The sequence below is a fragment of the Zingiber officinale genome, chromosome 3A (genome assembly GCF_018446385.1).
Source record: "Zingiber officinale cultivar Zhangliang chromosome 3A, Zo_v1.1, whole genome shotgun sequence".
In the NCBI taxonomy this organism is placed as follows: domain Eukaryota; kingdom Viridiplantae; phylum Streptophyta; class Magnoliopsida; order Zingiberales; family Zingiberaceae; genus Zingiber; species Zingiber officinale.
In genome coordinates this window covers 21407653-21428320 of record NC_055990.1, presented here as the reverse complement: position 1 = coordinate 21428320, position 20668 = coordinate 21407653, and the positions used below count along the sequence as shown (strand labels likewise).

The 20668-nt window shown below is 40.6% G+C and overlaps 1 protein-coding gene across 1 annotated transcript; it reads right to left on the bottom strand.

The window, feature by feature from the left end:
* Positions 1-4090: 4090 nt before the first annotated feature.
* LOC122050254 lies at positions 4091-9471 on the bottom strand. Its single transcript, XM_042611175.1, has 2 exons — positions 9091-9471; positions 4091-4231 (listed from the first exon to the last, which is right to left on the bottom strand). Exons 1-2 carry the CDS (start codon positions 9469-9471, stop codon positions 4091-4093), a joined length of 522 nt encoding a protein of 173 aa, XP_042467109.1.
* Between the last annotated feature and the right edge of the window lie 11197 nt (positions 9472-20668).

Here is a 20668-nt window from a genome sequence, read left to right as displayed (position 1 = left end):
ACCTAGATTTAACCTGATTAAAAACATTAAAATTATTCTAAATCATTTTTAATCAACCTTTAAAATATTTATTATTTTAATTAAAACATAATTAAAGTTTGACTTAAATTGTACCTTACTTAACTTTGTTTTATACTTTAATAAATTTTACTTCAAACTTTAAACGTAGTTAATCCAACTTAAAAGGAAGTAAATAAAAAAGTCAAATTATAACTAATACTTTTATTAACCAATTCAATTAATTAATACAAAGGTTAAATTATTTTAAATAAGTATTAAATTATTAAATCAAGTAAAAATTAATCAATAAATTATTGATAATGGTTAACTGTTATTGAATTAATAAAATCTTATCTTATTTAACCTTAAACTAAAGCTTAAAAGCCTGAATCGAAAATTAATTATTGATTAATCAAACTCAAATAAGCAATTATACCAAGGATACAGAGATAATAATAAAAGTGTTACTAAATTAGACAAATATGTTAGGGCTTTGAAATTTAACACACCCAAACCTTAGCATTATATTAAGGGGGAGTAATAAAATAAGGAGGATTAATAAATTAAGGGAAAGTAAAAAATTAAAAAGAGTATCAAATTCAAAGGGAGGTTCACATCTTTTTATATTTACTTAAAAAAAAATATTCCCCTGAGTTTTTTTAATTTCTTAGACTTTTTAAATTTCTCTTTAAAATTTCTTTAAAAAATCCTACCTCAATTTTAAAAAAAAATGAGTAAATTTTTTTTTTAAAAATTTATGTCAGGTTCAGGGGGAGGATTAATTAGTCTCATATTTATTTTTCCTTTACTAAAAATATTTTAAAATTGGTTTTTGAAAAATACTTTCTTAAAAATATTTTAAATCTATTTAACAAATCCGACTTCTCTTTGTAAAATCTAATTTGATAAACTTGGTTTTTAAAATCTTACTTTTGTAAAATTATCTTTATAAAACTTATGTTTAAAAAGGTGTCTTAACTTTACAAGCTTATTTTGAAATTTTCAATAATTGGATCTAGCTTTAAAGTTTGATTTGAAAATTAAACTTCACTTCATTTTGAAAATCTAGATTTTGCAAACTTAGACTTGAAAAATAAATTTTAATTAGCTTTGAAAAGTAGAATTTTCAAACTTAGTCTTAAAAATTTTTAAACTTATGTTTTGAATATTTTTTTATATAACTCTATTTTTAAAAAACTAGTTTTTTTTATAAACTAAGGGTTTAGTTTTGAAAAGTAGATTTTCAAACTTAATTTTGAAATTTTGATTTTGAAAACTCATGGTTGTAAAGAATTCCAAGTTGAAACTTATTTTGAAAATTCAATTTCTTGAAACTTGGATACTTATGTTTGAAAATTAGACTTATACTTGAAAATTAGCTTTTAAAAACTTTCTTTTTGAGTTTGCAAATACATTTAATTTTGCAAAAATTATCTTTAAAAATTACTCAAAATATACTAACTCATCACTAAGTTATCTTGCTACAATTAGCTACTTTTTCAAAACTTAGGTATTTTCTAAAAGCTAAAGCTAATGCTTTAACAAATCTTCAAAAGTTTAAAACTCCCCCAAGTTAACTTGACATCATTCTTTACATTTTAACTTGGTCTGTATTTTGTATTTTTGAGTGTTTAACTTATGTCCTTGTTTGATGAATGCAAAAGGGGGAGAGATATGTGGTTAAGTTAGAAAAACAAAATGTCAAAGTTAAAAACTAACTTAAACCCTAAAAATCATGTTTTTTCTCGCATATTTCTCACTAACTTAACCAAGTTGTCATTCCATCAAAAAAGGGGAGATTGTTGGTGCGGTTAGCACTAACGGTCTAACTAAGGTTTTGATGAATGACAAATCAGGTTAAGTTAGGTTTGTTGTGATCTAACACTCTGACCGAGTGTGCAGACAAAGTCCAGACAGGTCGACGGGCTGACCGGATGTCTGGCACGAAGTCCAAGCGGGTCGACGGGCTAACCGGACGCTTGGCGAGAAGTCCAGCTAGGTCGACGTGCTGACCGGATAGCTGGCGAGAAGTCCAAGCGGGTCAACGGGCTGACCGGATGCTTGGAGCGAAGTCCAGCTAGGTCGACGGGTTGACCGGATAGCTGGCGAGAAGTCCAGACGGGTCGAAGGGCTGACCGGACGTCTAGCAGGTGAGTAAAGGTAAGTCACTGGAAGGGAGTGATTGTGAGGACGTGTTCCCGAGAAGGGAACATTAGGCGTCGATCCGGCTTAGATTTATTTCGGATATCTAAGTCGAGATCGTGACTAGATTCCGGTCTCGGAAAGACGGAATCTAAGTCATACTCTTTTTGCTAAACTATAAAATGAACTAACACTCTGTTTTGCAGGTTATAATTTATCTACTTGCCTCGGACTAACCTTGTTTTGCAGGAAAGATGCTCCCTGGAAAAAGGTGGTCCGGGCGCCCGGAGGTCCGGGCGCTCGGGAGGCAAAATTTATCCAAACGCGGCGTCGCCACGTGGAGCTCACTGGTTGGACCTGCCACGTCTCACCAGGGCGACCATAAGGGATCCAGGGCGCCCCGAGCTTCATATAAAAGAAGGGACAGAGGCAGAGCTTCAACAACAACTCAGAATCTGCTTTCCTACGCTCCTGCAACGCCGCGAAGTTCCGACAACGCTGTTCTTTTAATTTCTTCTTCTGTCGGTATAGCTTTACTTTGTTTTTCATTAGCATTCCTATATTAGTTTGTAATAGTTATCGAATTGCTAGTGAATTGCCCATTGAAAGTACCCTCGTGTGCGGGCTTTGGAGTAGGAGTCGACACAGGCTCCGAACCAAGTAAAATTGGTTCTGTGTTAGCATTGATTTTCTTTTCCGCTGCGCTTACTCTTATCGACGAACGGTTTTCGATATTCACCTCCCCTCTATTGAACGTCTACGATCCAACAGAAACATCATCGCAATCCGCTTCCTCGGTGGTGTGGACCCCCCACCCGAACTACCCCACGCCATTCCGTCGAGCGGATTGAAACCTCAACCCCAACCCTAGCATCGTCGACTGTTCCCCCTACATCATCTGATTGGACTCCATCCCTGTCCAGTCTGCCACAGGGAACAATTTGCACGCCGTCAGTTGCCTTCATGCCGCCGCCATCGAAGGTTTAAAAATCTGGCATCCGTCCAACGTCCGGTAGAGCGACCTTGGCCCAGTCAACCCCGAGAGGCCAGTGCTAGAACGACAGTTCTCCATCTTCCGACCGAGGAATGGAGCGAGTCGACTGGCACTGAATCCCGATCCCCTGAGCACCAATAATCATTCAGGGACCGCTAGGGCAGATATGGGCTAACGCCCAAGCTCACGTAGCGGTCATGCCCCCGGGGGTGCTCGCAGACAGTCACACCCAGATGTCCACTGGGATAAGTGTTGTATTCCTCTTAATTTATCTCCGATCGGCGCTTATATTTTCTTGGGTGCTTGCAGTATTGGGTAGAGAGTCTGACCATGTACCAAAGACTCGCTTTTTTGGAGCAGGAGGTGAAGCAACTGAAGACGTCGAGTGGCCAATCATCTGCTTCTCAGGAGTGGCTGGTGCAGATGAACACTGAGATGGCTCAGCTAAGAGCCGATCTGGCTAAGAGCACCGATCTGCTGGAGGCGGAGAAAGGAAAAAACACCGAGCAAGCCACCCAGATAGCTCGCCTTAATAAACAAGCCAACACTTTTGAAGCAAAAATCCATTCGGCTAACACCAGGAAACTCCGAGCTGTTGACGATTTGGAGATCAAGAATAAAGAGACCCGAGCTCTCACCCAAAAACTCAAAGAAGCCGAGGATTTTCTGATTACCGAACAGGAGAGCCGGTCAGCCACAGAAGCTGCCTTTCAAAGCCAACTTTCTACGAAAAATGATGAGTTGGCTACCGCGAAGGACAAGCTGGAGGCATCTCGGGCAGCTCTGAAAACTTATCAAGATGTCGAGGCTCACCGGTTTAAGGCTATGAATAAAAACTACCTTCGCTCGAATGCCTTCAATGATCGGCTTTCCGACTAGGCGCTCCGCCTCTTCAACTTAGCCATCGACGGCACGATTGACCAGCTCCGAGAGGGAGGCTATTTGTCGGCTGCTCTAACCGGCAACGCCATTAGCCTGACGATGTGCTTGATTATCTGGAGTGATTTTGTATTCACCCTTGTTTGTAATCATCTTGCAAGTCTTAATGAATGATCTCTCATCCGACGATCTTTTCTTATTCGTTCTCTTGCCGCCCTTCAACATTTTTCAATTTGACTCGCATTTTAGTTTCTAGTGTTGCCGCATAAAACCTTGAGCGAGATTGCAAGTTGTTTATTGTGACTTTATGACCTTCAGATCGGTGACGAGAAGTCATAGCAGAATAATCCCGAATAGTCACCGTTTTTTGAAGACTTCGAATTTTTGAGTAGTGCGTATTCATGGTCGGTCGTTCATCATTCTTGAGTTATAAGAACAGTGTTTGATAGCTTATCAAGACCAGGGTTTAAGGTCGTCGTGTTAGTATTATCTCTAGTACCAATTATGAGATGCTTGTAAGGGACTCTTGTTGTATCATACTTCATTATTAATAAAAGGCAAAGTTGGTTATTATATTTGTTTCAATTCAGTGCCGATTAAATAAGTATAATAATGTCATTGGGTAGTAGGTTCTTATCTTCAGTATATTAATTGGTTGAATTGATAGAGAGATATTGTAGATATACATAGAACACTACTCTTAGTCAAGCATTAATATATAAAGACAATATTAATACGTTGAGACTAGCATGTAAATCAACGGATGACTTAATCTTACAAGTCATGGATATGAGATATCAGGTTGACACATGGGTATATATTAGAGAATATATACTGAATGACCCGCCATGAAAATATTTAATGGATCGTTATATGAGTGTCATAAACATTCTCATATGACCATTGGTATGAATAGTCCTTAGACCTGAAGTCATTATGGTTCCCTACATAAGGAGTTGTGTACTTTGGTATTGGCAAACGTCACCTGTAACAAGGTGGACAATAAAGTCGATTACTGGGTATGCAATGAATTATGCGGAGGGATGTGAGTGATGTAGATGGGATCTATCCCTTCTGTTAGAGTGTATACTAAAAGCCTAGCTTTTGTAAACATTTACTTTTGAAATAAAAGAATCACATTGGTCAAATGTCTAGATTTATTTGTGAAGTGTAGTTGTTCAATTAATTTATATTGTAGATAACATGGTGTGTGGTGTCACACACAAAAGATCATGTTATCAGTTCCTTATAAATTATAAACAGTTGCTCACGACTAAGATGGAAAGGAACAAACCATTGGAAAAGTCGTAGTGTAATTAGGGATTAGTTTATCTTGATTAATAAATTACACTAGTACACTCTAAGTGTATTGAGTAGAACCATTTTAGGTAAGTTCTTTTTATACTGACTTAATAAAAGAACTAGACCTTAGTTATTATGGAAGTGTGTGCTCTTAATCCTAATATAATAACAAGCATATATATTTAGTATTTATTTCTTTAACTTATCAAAGGGTGAGATTTAGCTCGATAAATCATTAGGTTCGATAAGTTGGAAAATAATATTACTTATAGTGTGTGTTGTTGATTATAGAAGGAAACTGTGTCCTAATAATCTAGGTTGAGAATGCCCCCAAGAGGAGCTCATAAGGATTGTCATGTTAAACCCTGCAGGTGGACTTAGTTCGATATGACAATTAGGTTGAGTGGTACTACTCTTGGACTAAGACGTTAATTAAAGTGAGTTGTCAGTAACTCAATTAAATTAATGGACATTCAATATCTTAAACACAGGGAGACTAACATACTCATAGTAAGAAGGAACTCATAATGTAATTTGAGATTGGTGCGATAGTGCATTAATAACTCTCTAGTGGAATGAGTTATTATTGATGAACTTGAGTTGTGTGTTCGGGGCGAACACGGGATATTCAAGCTCGTAAGAAGGCCAAAACCAATTTCTCCTCTAGGTCCCTGTCGTAGCCTCATTAATGCCTTAAATCCACTCATGGAAAAGCTCATCTTGGTGTCCAAGAGAGGGTCGACCCATGGCTTGGTGACCAAGCCATGTGGCCGGCCACTTCCTCCTCAGACCTCAATGGGGTCGGCCTCTTGCTTGGTGCCCAAGCAAGAATGGGCCGACCACCATAAATCAAATTAGGAGAGGTGTTTTGAATTTTTAAAATCTTCTTTTTGTAGATAACTACAAGTTTAAAAGAAGGATTTTAAATTTACAAAACTTTCCTTATTTGAATTAGGCCACATGGTTTAAAAGAAAGTCCAAAAGTTTTAAAACTTTCCTTTTTAAAACCATCCTCATGGTTTTAGAAAAAAGGAAGAGAAGTTTTAAATTTGAAACTTTCCATTTTTGTAACCATGTTAAAAAAAGGAAATTTTAGATGAGAAGTATTAAATTTTAAAACTTGGTTTTAATTTTTAGAACTTTCCTTTTTTAACATCCACATTCGGAAATTAAAAGAGAGCTTGTAAAATTTTATAAGAGTTTTTTTCTCTTTGCTTATAAAATTTTTACAAGGATTATTTTTCTTCTTTTAAAGGGTCGGTCACCCTTGCTTGGTGCCCAAGCAAGGGGTCGGCCAATCAATGATTGAATCAATCAAGAGGAAGGAAAAGGAAAATGAAAAATAAAAAGGAAAAAGGAGAGACAAGAGGAAGATTTTATTTTTTGTAAAAAGTCTTTCCTTATTTGCCTTGGGCTATAAAAGAAGGGGAGGAGAGGCCTCATAACACATCAATTCTTATTCTCTTGTTGGTGCTCTCCATTGTGGCCGACCCTCTCCTCTCTCCCTATTCTTTTCCCCTTGCTCTATTTTCCTTCGTGGTGGTGGTGGCCGAATATTAGAGAAGGAGGAAGAAGGCTTTTGGGTGGTGTTCATCTTGGAGAATCATCACCCATACGACGTCCAAGGCAAGGCGAGGAATACGGCAAAAGATCTCGAGGTTATTAGCATACAAAGAAAATGTATAACTAGTAATTGTTTTCCGCATCATGCTAGTTATTTTTCTTTGTAAGAATTCCAAACACAAGAGACAATAGATTCTAGTTTTTCGAATTTGTAGTTCGAGTTTGTGTTTTTTTTGTTTTTCGAATTTGTGATTCGATTGTTCCTTTTGGTTAAACCTAGAGTTATATAAGGAAATTAAATATTAGCTTTCCTTAAAAGGCTTTGTCTAGGAAGTGGTGGTTCCTCCCATATCCAAGAAGGCCTAGTGCCTCGCCATGTTTAACCTGGAAGTCAATTATGGAAATTAATATTTAATTGACTTTATAACATAGGTGGATTTGGATCAATAGTGTTAAGTTCCGCTTGCGATCCAAGTCTAAACCATTAAGAATAGATAAGTTAAATTTGGAATCAATAATGTTAAGTTCCGTTTATGATTCTTAATTTAATTTCTAAAGAACACAATAGGTTGTTTAGGAAAGGTTCGACACTTGTACAAAATTTTTGTACAAAGGAACCGGTACGATCTTCCTAGGACTAACCATCACCTTCCATATAACAGAAGCGATATCTGTGGATCCCTTGATTAGTAGAACATAAGCAAGCAGGGTCATGCGCAAATAAGTCAAGACACACAAGTTGATAAGAGGATGACACAATCTATGCCTCATTGATCAATCTAGATATCAAGGATAGAGATGATGTCTTGGATACAAGATAATAGCCACGGACAGGTTAGGTCGGATCCCGACTTTCTCGTCACTTGGATAGCAATGATGTCTTACTAGATGCTACTCATTGCTTATGTATCTAAATGTTGATTTGAGTACATTGCCAACATTACGAGAACCTATTGGGTCACACACAAAGAACAAGCAGATATGGAGATGGGTTCATCGGATTAAGTCTAATCCGAATTGGACTTATTGAGTAAGACTCAATTGGATCTAATTGTTGGATTAAATCTAATTCAAACTAGACTCATTGAGTCAATTCGAATAAATAAAATGGTGATTCATTGAATTCGAAATTGCATGAGAATCAATGAGTTAGACTCATTGGATGAACTCGAGTTCACTAAGGATTTAAATGGTCAAAATTGAACCATTGGATTGAATGGTTAATTTTGAGCCATTAGATTAGAAGATGAAAGGGAAAAACCCTTTAGTATTCATGAGATGGATATATATATATATATATATCATTTTGGATGATATTTTTCATTATGATGAGAAGGTGAAAAATCTTTGATCTTCTTCTTCTTCCTCCTTCCCTCTCTTGGTTGAAATCACCATTGTGGTTACTAGCACAACCTTAAGTGATTTCCATCTCCATCTTGTGAGTTTGTGAGACAAACGAAGGTAATGTTTGTTCGTGTGGATACCGTAGAGGCGCGAATGTGTGATCGTGCTGAGATCCGAGCCGTCGGGAGATCGTGTACACGCATCAAAGGTATAATCCTATTATGTAACTTAGTATAGATTGTTTTTATCAATGTTTTTTCCCTTCGCATGGATCTACTGGATAGAGGATCTAGTTAATTTTCGCTGTGCTTTTCGCGTGTTTAGCGCGCTAGATCCCAACACGCCGCTCGACCGTTGATGAAGATGAGGGTTTAAGGTCGCCGCTCGACCGTTGGTGAAGACGAAAGTTTAAGGTCGGCGCTCAACCATTGGGGAAGACGAGGGTTTAAGGTAACCGCTCGACCATTGGGGAAGACGAGGGTTTAAGATCACCGCTCGACCGTTGGGGAAGATGAGGATTTAAGATTGTCGCTCGACTGTTGGGGAAGACGAGGGTTTAAGGTCGTCGCTCGACCGTTGACTCAGCTCAAAAAGTGGCGTACTTTGCTTTTATTCATATTTGTCCATCATCCAGGAAACAACATACAAGTACATATATATTCACTTGCGTACCTCTTATCCGACCCTGTAGGGTTGGAGATGATTCGCGTTCCATGGTCGCTCGAGTTGCCTTCCGCTCTCATCCTCCAAGTAGTAGGCGCTTGAGCGGAGCCTCTGCATGAGACCTTGAAAGGTCCTACCAATGGGGTTTCGAGCTTGGCGACGTCACCGACCGGCTTTACTTTCTTCCACACGAGATCGCCGACCTGAAAAGACCTCGGGATGACCCTCCGGTTGTAGTTCTGCTTCATCCGTTGTCGATACGCCATTAGCCGCACGGCTGCTTTAGCCCGCGTCTCATCCACCAAGTCGAGCTCCATGAGTCTTCGTCCGACATTTTCTTTATCATAGAACTGCACCCGATCGGACTCCACTCCAACCTCTACAGGAACGACTGCTTCGCCGACGTATACCAAGTGGAAAGGAGTTACGCCGGTCCCCTCCTTTGGGGTCGTGTGAAGAGCCCACAACACACTGGGGAGCTCATCAACCCAGCTACCTCTGGTGTGGTCGAGCCAAGCCCGTAGCCCTCTGAGGATTTCCCTATTGGCGACTTCCGCTTGCCCGTTACTTTGGGGGTAGGCCATAGAGGTGAAGGTCTGCTGGATGTCATAGCCCTCGCACCACTCTCTAAGCTTCTAACCGGCGAATTGTCTCCCATTATCTGATACGAGCCGGCGTGGGATGCCGAACTGGCATATGATGTTCTGCCAAATGAACTTAATGACCATATGCTCGGTTATTCTTACGAGCGGCTCGACCTCCACCCACTTCGAGAAGTGATCCACCATGACGATCAAGAATCTCCGCTGACCTATCGCCATGGGGAATGACCCAACGATGTCCATGCATCATTGGTCGAACGAGCAAGACACCGTGAGCGTCTTTATCTCCTATGTCAGACGATGCAGAATATTTTGATATTTTTGGCAGGACAACCAAGTGCCTACTGTCCGAGAGGAGTCCTCTTGAAGAGTGGGCTAAAAATATCCAGCCAGGAGTACCTTTCGGGCCAGCGAGCGACCGCCCGGGTGGCCTCCACAAGAGCCTTGATGTACCTCCTTCCAGATGTACTCGGCATCTTCCGACCCAACGCACTTGAGCAGGGGCCAAGAAAAGGCTCTTTTATATAATGATCTCCGATGATGGTGAACCGTCCAGCTCTCTTTCTCAGTAGACGAGCTTCTTCTTGATCGGCTGGTGTGACTCCCGATTGGAGGAATTCTATCAGTGTCGTTCTCCGGTCACTCGGGAGGGTTATCCCTTCTATCTTGTCAATATGCGCCACTAATGAGACTTGCTCGATCGGATGCTCTATGGTGATCGACGCTAAGGAGCTGGCTAATCTTGCCAACTCATCCGCTGCTTGGTTCTCTGATCGGGGGATCTTCTGTATGACGACCTCTTTAAAGTTGGCCTTCATCTTCTCAAAGGCTTCTGCGTAGAGCTTAAGTCGGACATTGTTTATCTCGAATGTCCCTGAGAGCTATTGAGCAACCAACTAAGAGTTTGAATGGATGAGGACTTTAACGGCTCCCACATGCCGGGCCGCCTATAAGCCAGCTATTAATGCATCATACTCAGTTTCATTATTGGTGGCTCTGTAGTCCAACTGTATGGACAAATGCATACAGTCTTCCTGTGGTGAGCTTAACATTATGTCAATCCCGCTACCTTGCCAAGTGGACGAACCATCCACATATATCTTCCAGGTTGCCTCCGGCTTAACATTCTGGACCTCTGTGACGAAATCAGCCAAGGTTTGGGCCTTAATTACCGTTTGGGGTTGATATTCTATGTCGAATTCGCTTAGTTCACTCATCCATTTGATTAGCCTCCCAGATGCCTCAGGGTTGAGAAGGACCCACCTCAAGGCGCTGTTAGTCAGCACGATGATTAAGTGTGCTAGAAAGTATGGACAAAGCTTCCAAGCGGTGAGTATCAATGCATAAGCTAATTTTTCCAGATCGGTGTAGCGAGACTCTACATCCTTCAATATATGGCTTAAAAAGTATACAGGCTGTTGTTCCTAGCCGTTCTACCTTACTAAAGTCAATCCAACCGCGTGTTCACTGGATGATAGATAGATACAGAGCGACTCACCAACAATCGGCTTGGCTAATACAAGTAAGAAATTAAGATACTCCTTGAGCTTTTCTAATGCCTGATTACACTCGGCATCCCACTGGAATTTTGTAACTCGGCGAAGCACCTTAAAGAATGGTAAGCTCCGGTTGGATGACTTGGATATGAATCTAGATAGCGATGTGATCCGACCGGTCAGCCTTTGGGCTTCCTTCGGACTCCGGGGTGGAGGCATGTCTTGTAGCGCCTTAACCTTGCTTAGATTGGCCACGATGCCCCGCTCAGTGATGATGTAACCCAAGAAATGGTCACTCTTCGTGTTGAACAAACATTTGTTCAAATTCAGCTTTATCCCATAAGCCCTCAGAGTTTGGCAGGTCTCCTCAATATCTGCGCATAGGTCAGTAGCACAGAGAAATTTTATCAGCATGTCATCCACATATACCTCCATGGTACGACTGATCTGTCTCCAGAACACCTTGTTCATGAGTTGCTGGTAGGTGGGGCCCGTATTCTTGAGTCTGAACGGCATGACGTTGTAGCAGAACGTTCCATCGGCAGTGATAAAGCTGACCTTCTCCTGGTCTTCTCGAGCGAGCGGCGCCTGATGATAGCCTTGATAAGAATCAAGCATGCAGATCAGCTCACAGCCCGTAGTAGAGTCCATCATTTGGTTTATCCAAGGTAGCGGTTGCTAGACCCCGTGGTTGTTTTGATGTGATCAACCAAGTTAGTTAGGTCCTGCTTGTTATTTGATCCCTATGTCTAAGTGTGCAAGAGCTTAGGAGCGCAGGAAATCGAACGGAAGAGCAGCTAGCGAGAAGGACGACACGGGAAGAGAGCCGACAGGCTCGGTGCATCCAAAGGACGAGAGAGCTGCGGAAGAGTACATCGGTGGGCAAGAAGAACGAGCACGACGTTCAAGGGACGTAAAGCCGGGACGGAAGCCTACTCGAGGAGAAGACCGAAAATTGGGTTCGGGTGAGCCCTATTTCGGTTGGCCGGAATCACCCAAAAGAACGGAACTTCGGAAGTTGAAGCAAAGAAGCAAGTGTGCTGGAAACACTGCTCAAGGCGCCTTCATCATAGCTTGAAGGCACCTTCAAGACTTGATGAAGGCGCCTTCATCTGGTCAAAAGTGATCGTTTGAGCGCGGATAAAGTTTTATCCGCTGACTTGGTTAGAGGCGCCTTGGACCCTCGGGATAGACTTTTAAGAGCTATATAAAGGCCCCTGGAGCTAGGAAATATTCATTCATTCAAGCATTCAATTCCTAGCAACTTGTGAACTCGTTTAGTGTGTAAAAAGGCTTCTCCGCCTACAGTGAAGGAGACATTCTAGTAGAGTTGTTCAACCGCTTTGGATTAACAACCATCTTGGTTGTAACCAAGTTAATTTCTTGTCTCTTATTTTTATTCTGCCTTTACTTTAATAGTTGCTATTTATTTTGAGTTGAAAATCTGAGGAGGGTATACTTTTATTTTGACAGGCAATTCACCCCCCCCTCTTGCCGGCCCCGCTGTCCCAACAAGTGGTATCAGAGCCCGACTGCATCAGAAGGACTAACCGCCAACTAAAGCACAAAGATCAAGATGATGGCCGGATCTAACATTCATCCCCCGAAGTTCGACGGAGACTTCGCTACATGGAAGCGAAAAATGGAGGTATTTTTTAAAACTGAATTTGATATACTCTTAATAATGAAGTATGGATATGCAGCGCCAAAAGACAAAGAAGAATGCAACTGGACGAAGAAGGAGCAGACTGATTGCGTGGCCAACGGAAAGACAGAATTTCACCTGCTCAGTGTTCTGCCGCCCCAGGAGGTAAGTCGGATCGAAAGCTACAACTCCGCCAAAGACCTCTGGAATAAATTCCTAGAGCTCCACAAGGGCACCTCAGAAGCGAAGCTAGCAAGGCGCGACGTCCTCCAGACACAACTAACAAATCTCCGGATGAACAACGGCGAGAAGGTTGCGCAACTCCAAGCGAGGATCAAGGAGCTGATAACGCAATTGACAAATCTCGGCGAAACGGTAACAAATTGAGATTCCATCCGGTATGCACTAAACGCCTTCCCAAGGACTCCAGAGTGGGCGCCCTTAGTAGATACTTATTACATCTCTAAGGACTTTGAGGTAAGTAGTTTAGAAAGTTTATTTTCTACCTTCGAACTTCACGAGTCTAGACTTGCAGAGCCTAAACAAGTAGAGAAGTCGAACCTCAACATTGCCCTACAAGCCGAAAAGGACGATCCCAACTCCGAAGCGTCGATCGATGAAACCGAAGCAGCACTACTGGTAAGACGTTTCAATAAATTTCTTAAAATTAATAAATTTAAATCACAGTCGAAGAAGCATCAACACAATAGAAGGACAGTCAGGTGCTATAATTGCAACGAAAAAGGGCACATCAAGGATGACTGCCCAAAGATAAAGCCAAAGACAAAAGACAAAGAGAAGGTAAAGTACAAGTCAAATTCCTCCAAGCACAAAATCCTGAAGGCCACTTGGGGTGATTCTACGTCCTCCGAATCAGAAGTCGAAGCCTTCAAAGATGACTCAAGCTCAGAGATGAGCATAGATGAAGGGGGAGGAACCTCAGAAGGAGAATAAAGCTGCGACAAAGGGGGAGCATCACCAAGTAAGGTAAGTAAGGTATGTGATCTCACTCCTAATCAGTTCTTTCAATTTATCAAATTGCTTACGAAAGATCTAGCAAAATTAGAGAAAGAAAATGCTGAATTGAAATTGAACTTAGCAAAAGCATGCTCACTAAAAATGTATGATAATTTAAATTTAGAAAATGAAAAATTACAAATTGAAATTGAGAAATTGAAAAATAATCATACATGCTTAAATAACTTTCCAAAATCAAAACTAAAGATTTATGGAAAATTAAATTGATACATTAGAAAACATCAGGGACAACTTAGGAAAGTTCCTAGAAACTATGTACCCCCTAAGTTTTTAAATAACCCGGTAAGAAGAAACCTTTACTGAGTTCCAAAATCATTTCTACACTAAATTTTTCTTAAATTAGGGCTAACAGCAAGAAAATTAAACATTACAATTTCTTTATGAAGTTTTGTCTAAGGAAGTGGTTGTTGCTCCAATAACCAAGAATGCCTAGTGCCTCGCCACGACCTGGAAACCAAAATATTGAAATAAAATGTTTAATTAGCTTTCTGGTAAAGCATTAAAATTGAAATTAAATAATACTTTAGAAAATTTTTTTAACATTTTTTAATTCAAACAAAAATATTTCCTGCATAAAATTTTTTTTAGGAAAATTCTCTATAATATTTTTTTTTTGCCTAAGTTAAAAATTTCTTCTAAAATTAGAACTAAATTAGAAATTTCTTTTTCTTGCCTAAGTTTTAGCATAGAAAATTCTTTCAAAGTTCTCATAAATTTGTATTACATGACTTAGGAATTTTTTCCCCCGTTTTTGTTGTAATCAAAGGGGGAGAGTTTAGGGGGAGTTAGGAAAATTAAAATGTTTTTCATTCTAACTTATGCACAGTCTATTAGTTAGGAAAATTAAATGGTTGTTACTCTAACGTATGCAAATTCTATTATTCCAATTTAAGTGTTTAAAATGTTAGTTTAGTAATTTTCTTAAAATTACTACTTGTCTGTTTTTCCCTAACTTGAACTTGGGTTGATGCACATCAAAAAGGGATAGATTGTTGGACCCCGTGGTTGTTTTGATGTGATCAACCAAGTTTGTTAGGTCCTGCTTGTTATTTGATCCCTGTGTCTAAGTGTGCAGGAGCTTAGGAGCGCAGGAAGTCGAGCGGAAGACGCAGTTAGCGAGAAGGACGGCACAGGAAGGGAGCCAACAGGCTTGGTGCGTCCGAAGGACGAGAGAGCTGCGGAAGAGTACACCAGTGGGCGAGAAGAACGTGCATGACGTTCGAGGGACGTAAAGCCGGGACGGATGCCTGCTCGAGGAGAAGACCGGAAATTGGGTTCGGGTGAGCCCTATTTTAGTTGGCCGGAATCACCCAAAATAACGGAACTTCGGAAGTTGAAGCAAAGAAGCAAGTGTGCTGGAAACACTGCTCAAGGCGCCTTCATCATAGCTTGAAGGTGCCTTCACCTTGAAGGTGCCTTCAAGACTTGATGAAGGCGCCTTCATCTGGTCAAAAGTGACCGTTTGAGCGCGGATAAAGTTTTATCTGCTGACTTGGTTAGAGGCGCCTTGGACCTTGTTGGAGGCGCATTGGACCCTCGGGATAGACTTTCTAGGAGCTATATAAAGGCTTGGAATTCCTAGCAATTTGTGAACTCATTTAGTGTGTGAAAAGACTTCTCTGCCTACAGTGAAGGAGACATTCTAGTAGAGTTGTTCAACCGCCTTGGATTAACAACCGTCTTGGTTGTAACCAAGTTAATTTCTTGTCTCTTATTTTTATTCTGCCTTTACTTTAATAGTTGCTATTTATTTTGAGTTGAAAATTCGAGGAGGGTATACTTTTATTTTGGCAAGCAATTCACCCCCCTTTTACCGGCCTCGCTGTCCCAACAGCGGATAGAAATCCTTTGGGCATGCCTTATTTAGGTCGCGAAAGTCAATGCAAGCCCGCCATTTATTTCCTGGCTTGGAGACTAGCACGACGTTAGTGAGCCAGCTCGGGAATTGGACTTCTCTGGTATGGTCGGCCTCCAGTAGTTTTTCTATTTCCGCCTGAATGATCAAGTTTTGTTCCGTGCTGAAGTCTATTTTCCTTTGCTTCACCGGCCGAGCATTCGATCGGACGTGAAGCTCATGCTGAGCGGCGCTCGGTGAAATTCCAGGAATCTCATGTGTCAACCATGCGAACACATCATGATTTTGTCTAAGGTAGGCGACCAACTCTGCCTTCTGCTCCACCTTCAGGTCGGCTGCGATAAAGGTGGTTGCTTCCGTCCGGTTGGGGTGGATCTGAATTTCCTCATTTTCTTCGTATACCAATGAAGGAGGTTTTTCAATGATTGTATTTACCTCTAGGCGCGAATTCTTTCGAGCATTCTTGGCTTCCGACTTGACCATCTCAACATAACATCACCGAGCGGCAAGCTGGTAGCCTTTGACTTCTCCCACCCGGCTGTCCACCAGAAATTTGATCTTTTGGCAGTATGCAGACATTACTGCCCAGAATTCGTTGAGTGTCGGTCGACCCAAGATGATGTTGTAGGCCGACGGTACATCCACCATTATGAAGTTTGAGGTCCTGGTTCTCCTCAGTGGCTCTTCTCCAAGCAAGATGGCCAGTTGAGTCTGTCCGAGCGACAATACCTCATTGCCTTTGAAATCGAGAGCGGGGTGGTCATAGGTAGCAACTCACTTCGATCAATTTGCAATTGATCGAACACCTTCTTGAAAATGATGTTCACCGAACTCCCTGTGTCAACAAAAGTTCGGTGAATGGTATAATTGACAATTACTGCTCGGATGATCAGCACATCGTCATGAGATATCTCCACTCCCTCCAAATCTCTGGGGCCAAAGCTGATCTCGGGCCCTTTGTCCCTCTCCCTGTTACATCCCATGGCGTGAATTTCCAATCGGCAAGCATGCGCTTTCCTGGCTCTATTCGAGTCGCCGACGGTCGACTCCCCTGCTATCATGCATATTTCTCCTCAAGCGGCATTATTTCTATTTTCTTCTTCTTGAGCTGAGGGTCTACTCTGCTCAATATGGGGTCGAGAGGGACTTGCATTTTCCCTCCGTCGGTGTTCTTGATCGTGTCGCTCGGGCACCCTCCTTTCGTCCTCATGTCGCCCCGTGGATATACGCCTATGGTTCTGATTGGGCAATGGAGATCGGCGGTGGCATCCTCTCAGTGCTAGTTGGCTAACAATCAGTGTCAGATCGTAACATTCGCGCGTGTTATGCGTCGTCGACTGATGAAAAGAGCAGAACATTAGCATCCACACCTTTCCTTTTGCATCCTTATGCCGACCGGAGGCCACATGTTGCACGACATGTGTCCTTCCGTCCTAGTGTGGTTACGCTCCCTCTGCCCTTTGCCCCTTGGGCGATTGGTGGTTGTTCGACAGTCGATGCTCGAACGCTGCCGAGGGTTCGATCAGCGCTTCCTTTTTCCTTGCTGCCTAGGCTTCTTCCACGTTTATATATTCGTTAGCCTTCTTGAGCAGGTGGTGGAAGTCTCTGGGTGGCTTTCGGATGAGCGACCGGAAGAATTCTCCTTCAGCGACCCCCTGGGTGAAGGCGTTCATCATCATCTCGAAAGAGACTGATGGAATGTCCATGGCCACTTAGTTAAAGCGCATAATGTATACTTTGAGCGCTTCCTTGGGCCCTTACTTTAGGGAAAAGAAGTTGACGCTCGTCTTCTGATAGCGTCGATTGCTGATAAAATGGTGCAGGAATGTAGCTCGGAAATCCTTGAAGTTGCGTATTGATCCATCTGATAATCTTCTAAACCAGCGCTGTGCCGATCCGGAGATGGTAGTGAGAAAGACTCGGCACTTCACCCCATCTATGTACTGATGCAGCGTAGCCTCATTATCAAACCTATCCAGATGATCATCTGGATCGGTCGATCCGTTGTAATCCCCGATCGCCAATGGGGTATAGTGCCTGGGCAGAGAGTCACACAAGATCTCCTCGGAGAACTGCAAATTGATCCGTTTGGGAGAACCGTGGCTTCTGGACACCTTGCCTTTTCGTGCATCCCGAACGAGCGCGTCATCCGAAGATGATCCCTGTTCTTGGTTCGCCTGGGCTAGTTCTGAGGGGGTTTGGAACAAGGCATGATGGAAGGGGATTGGTGCGAGCGGCGCATCCCCCTACGTGTTGATCAGCCTCCTATTCTGCCCCCATATGGAAACTGGTTCCGCTTGGTCTTTTAGCCCCGCTCATCTCCCGGTTGTCGACGTCGCAAGTTGTGGTGCTTCTCAATCGACTAACGCCTGTTGTTGTTGCTGCTCGACCATCTTCGCCGCTCGGGCTTGCACGAGCATGTCGAGCTCCTCCTTGGTGAGCGTCACGGTAGTGAGTCGTCCAGCGTCCTCCATCTTCTCAACTCAGATGCAGGTTAAGTTCCCACAGACGACGCTAATATGATCTTGTCTGAAAGTCGATGAGATGGAAAGCTGGGGATGTGGATGTCACGCTGACAGCTCATAGACTCCATTCCGCCTTGCAAAACAGATGACGTCAGTGTCGAGCCAGGGAAGAGGTCGTCGGCATTGGCCCTCCGACACTCAAGTCAGTCACCCGCGATAATGTAGAAGGTGGAGCAACAGAAATGAAGACTGTAGCGCAAACAGTGTATATCGCGTACCTCCGCCGATGCTTGAACTCCCCTCCTTTATATAGAGCTCCTGTAGCCCATGTGCACGCTTTCCCAAGCGAGCGCGCTTCTCGAAATTTTTCCTGAAAATAGTTGTCAGTAAAGTGCCTCTGACAAAATACCTTAACAAGCCGAGCATATCTATGATGTGACAGTGGAAGGTTCCGTCGTACGATCCTCTTGTTGACCATACCTGGTATCGGCGAGACTCACTCCCAAAAGGATCTCGAGAAGTAACACAGTGAGTTTGTTGTTGGGCCGAGCGGGTTAGCCGCTCGGCCAGAGATATGCTGTGCGTGTACTGCGTCTGCTCGGCGAGGACTCCGCTAAGCCTGTACCGAGTCCTGTTGTCTGGGCGAGCGGGGTACCTGATCGGCTAGGATTCTGCCTATTGTCTCCTCCTCCTGGTGTCCAACACTCCATTGAGCATGTCGTTTGACACCTCCCCGAGTCAAAAGGTAGGGTCGGACCGGAACTTTCTCCTCCCGGTCGGGGACCTGATCGTCTGACCGGCCAATGAGATTATCCTTCGTTTGACCATATGATACCAGAACGTTGATCACCTTGACTCTGATCTCCATCGTGACAACCGACCCCTTCTAGATGGACCCCTTCATGTCACCACAGCAATATTCATTCTAAATGCTCCTTTCAATCTGTCCTCAGATTATACAAAAGGAAAATAGTCACAAGACTTTAGTAGATATGCTTGAAGGAGCACAAATGTTACAGAACCAAAGCGGCAGTCCAATAGGATTTCCATTTGATTGTCCAATCCAACCAAGATTTGAGTCCGGTGAATCTGGTACGAATCTAAAGATCACTCGGATTCCTAATTAGGTGTTCATTATGACCATGTTTAGATTTTTTTTAAAACACATAATTATTAAGTATTTTCTAAAAACAAACAAAAACAACAGACGAAATCCTCTAATTTGTAATTTACGAATAACAGGATGATCTATTATTTTGGTTGATCCTCAAAAGACAATAAATTAATGCAATTCAGAGACAAATTGTATCACCATATTCAATATTAGCAACCCTATTTTAAATCACTTGTGAATTATTTAAATAGCATCAGTTTTTATTGTAAAATTTTAAGAGAGAATAATAAAAAAAACCTAAGAAAATTGTTAAAGATTAATTTATATCTCAACTATTAACTATAAAAATTATACATCTGCCTTAACGATTAATTGAAAAGTATTTAGAATAAAAATAAAATTTACATATAATCCTAGTTGATTAAAAAAAAATTCTTAGTCCTAAAAAAAATTTATATTAAAAATTATAAAAAAATGTTAACGTAATATATATTAAAATAATCAAGAATATATAAAAAAAAATATAATGATAAAGAATAAATGTTTCAGGCGAACTAATCAAAATATTTTTTATAAAAATAAGATTACACCGTTTAGAAATATTTCCTATAAAAATAAAATTATATAAAAGATCAACTCTAAATATCAATCTTTTACATTAATTATAGATAAATTTAATGAACATATCCAAAATACAATATATCTATCTTTTACATTAATTATAGATAAATTTAATAAACGTATCCAAAATACAATAAATGATACATATTATTTACAAATAATATTATTCTAATAGATAACATATATGGAGTAAATATTATGTTTAAGATTATTTTTTCTAAAAGAAGGAAAGAATTGAGAGATGAGTTATATATAATAGAAATAAGATAGCTGAAATAAAAGAGATCGTGAGGTATATATAATAGATAAGATATGTGGAGTAAATATTATATTTAAAATTATTTTTCTAAAAGACCGAAAGGATTGAGAGATGAGTTGTATATAATAAAAACAAGATAATTGAAATAAAAGAAGCCGTGGGATGTTCTACCTCTAAATTTAAATTTATTTAAAAATTTTACAAATCAATCTAATAATATGTTATATGAAATTAAATGTTAAATTATGACTCAAACACATAAATATAAAATAAAAACATTAAAATAAAAATACATATAAAATAAAAAATAAAAATATTAAAAAAAAAATCAAAATTACACCTATTAAAGAGAAAATCAAAATTACACCTATTGAGAAAAAATTTTAAAAAAATATAAATAAATATTTAAACGACTAATAAACACTTAGTTAGACGATGTAAAATTAAAATAAATATACAAATAAAATAAAAAAGAAGACTAAAACAACTTTAATTAATAACAATAAAATAAAATAAAATTTATTTAAATATAAATAAAAATATAATAAAAGTTAGAATTCAATAATATAAAAAAAAGATTCATATAGCCAACCTCACTTAATAAACCTAATAAAATAAAACGGATTGTTATTATACCTTTTAACACATTCAAATTAAATATACTAGAGGTGAATGGTATCAAAAGA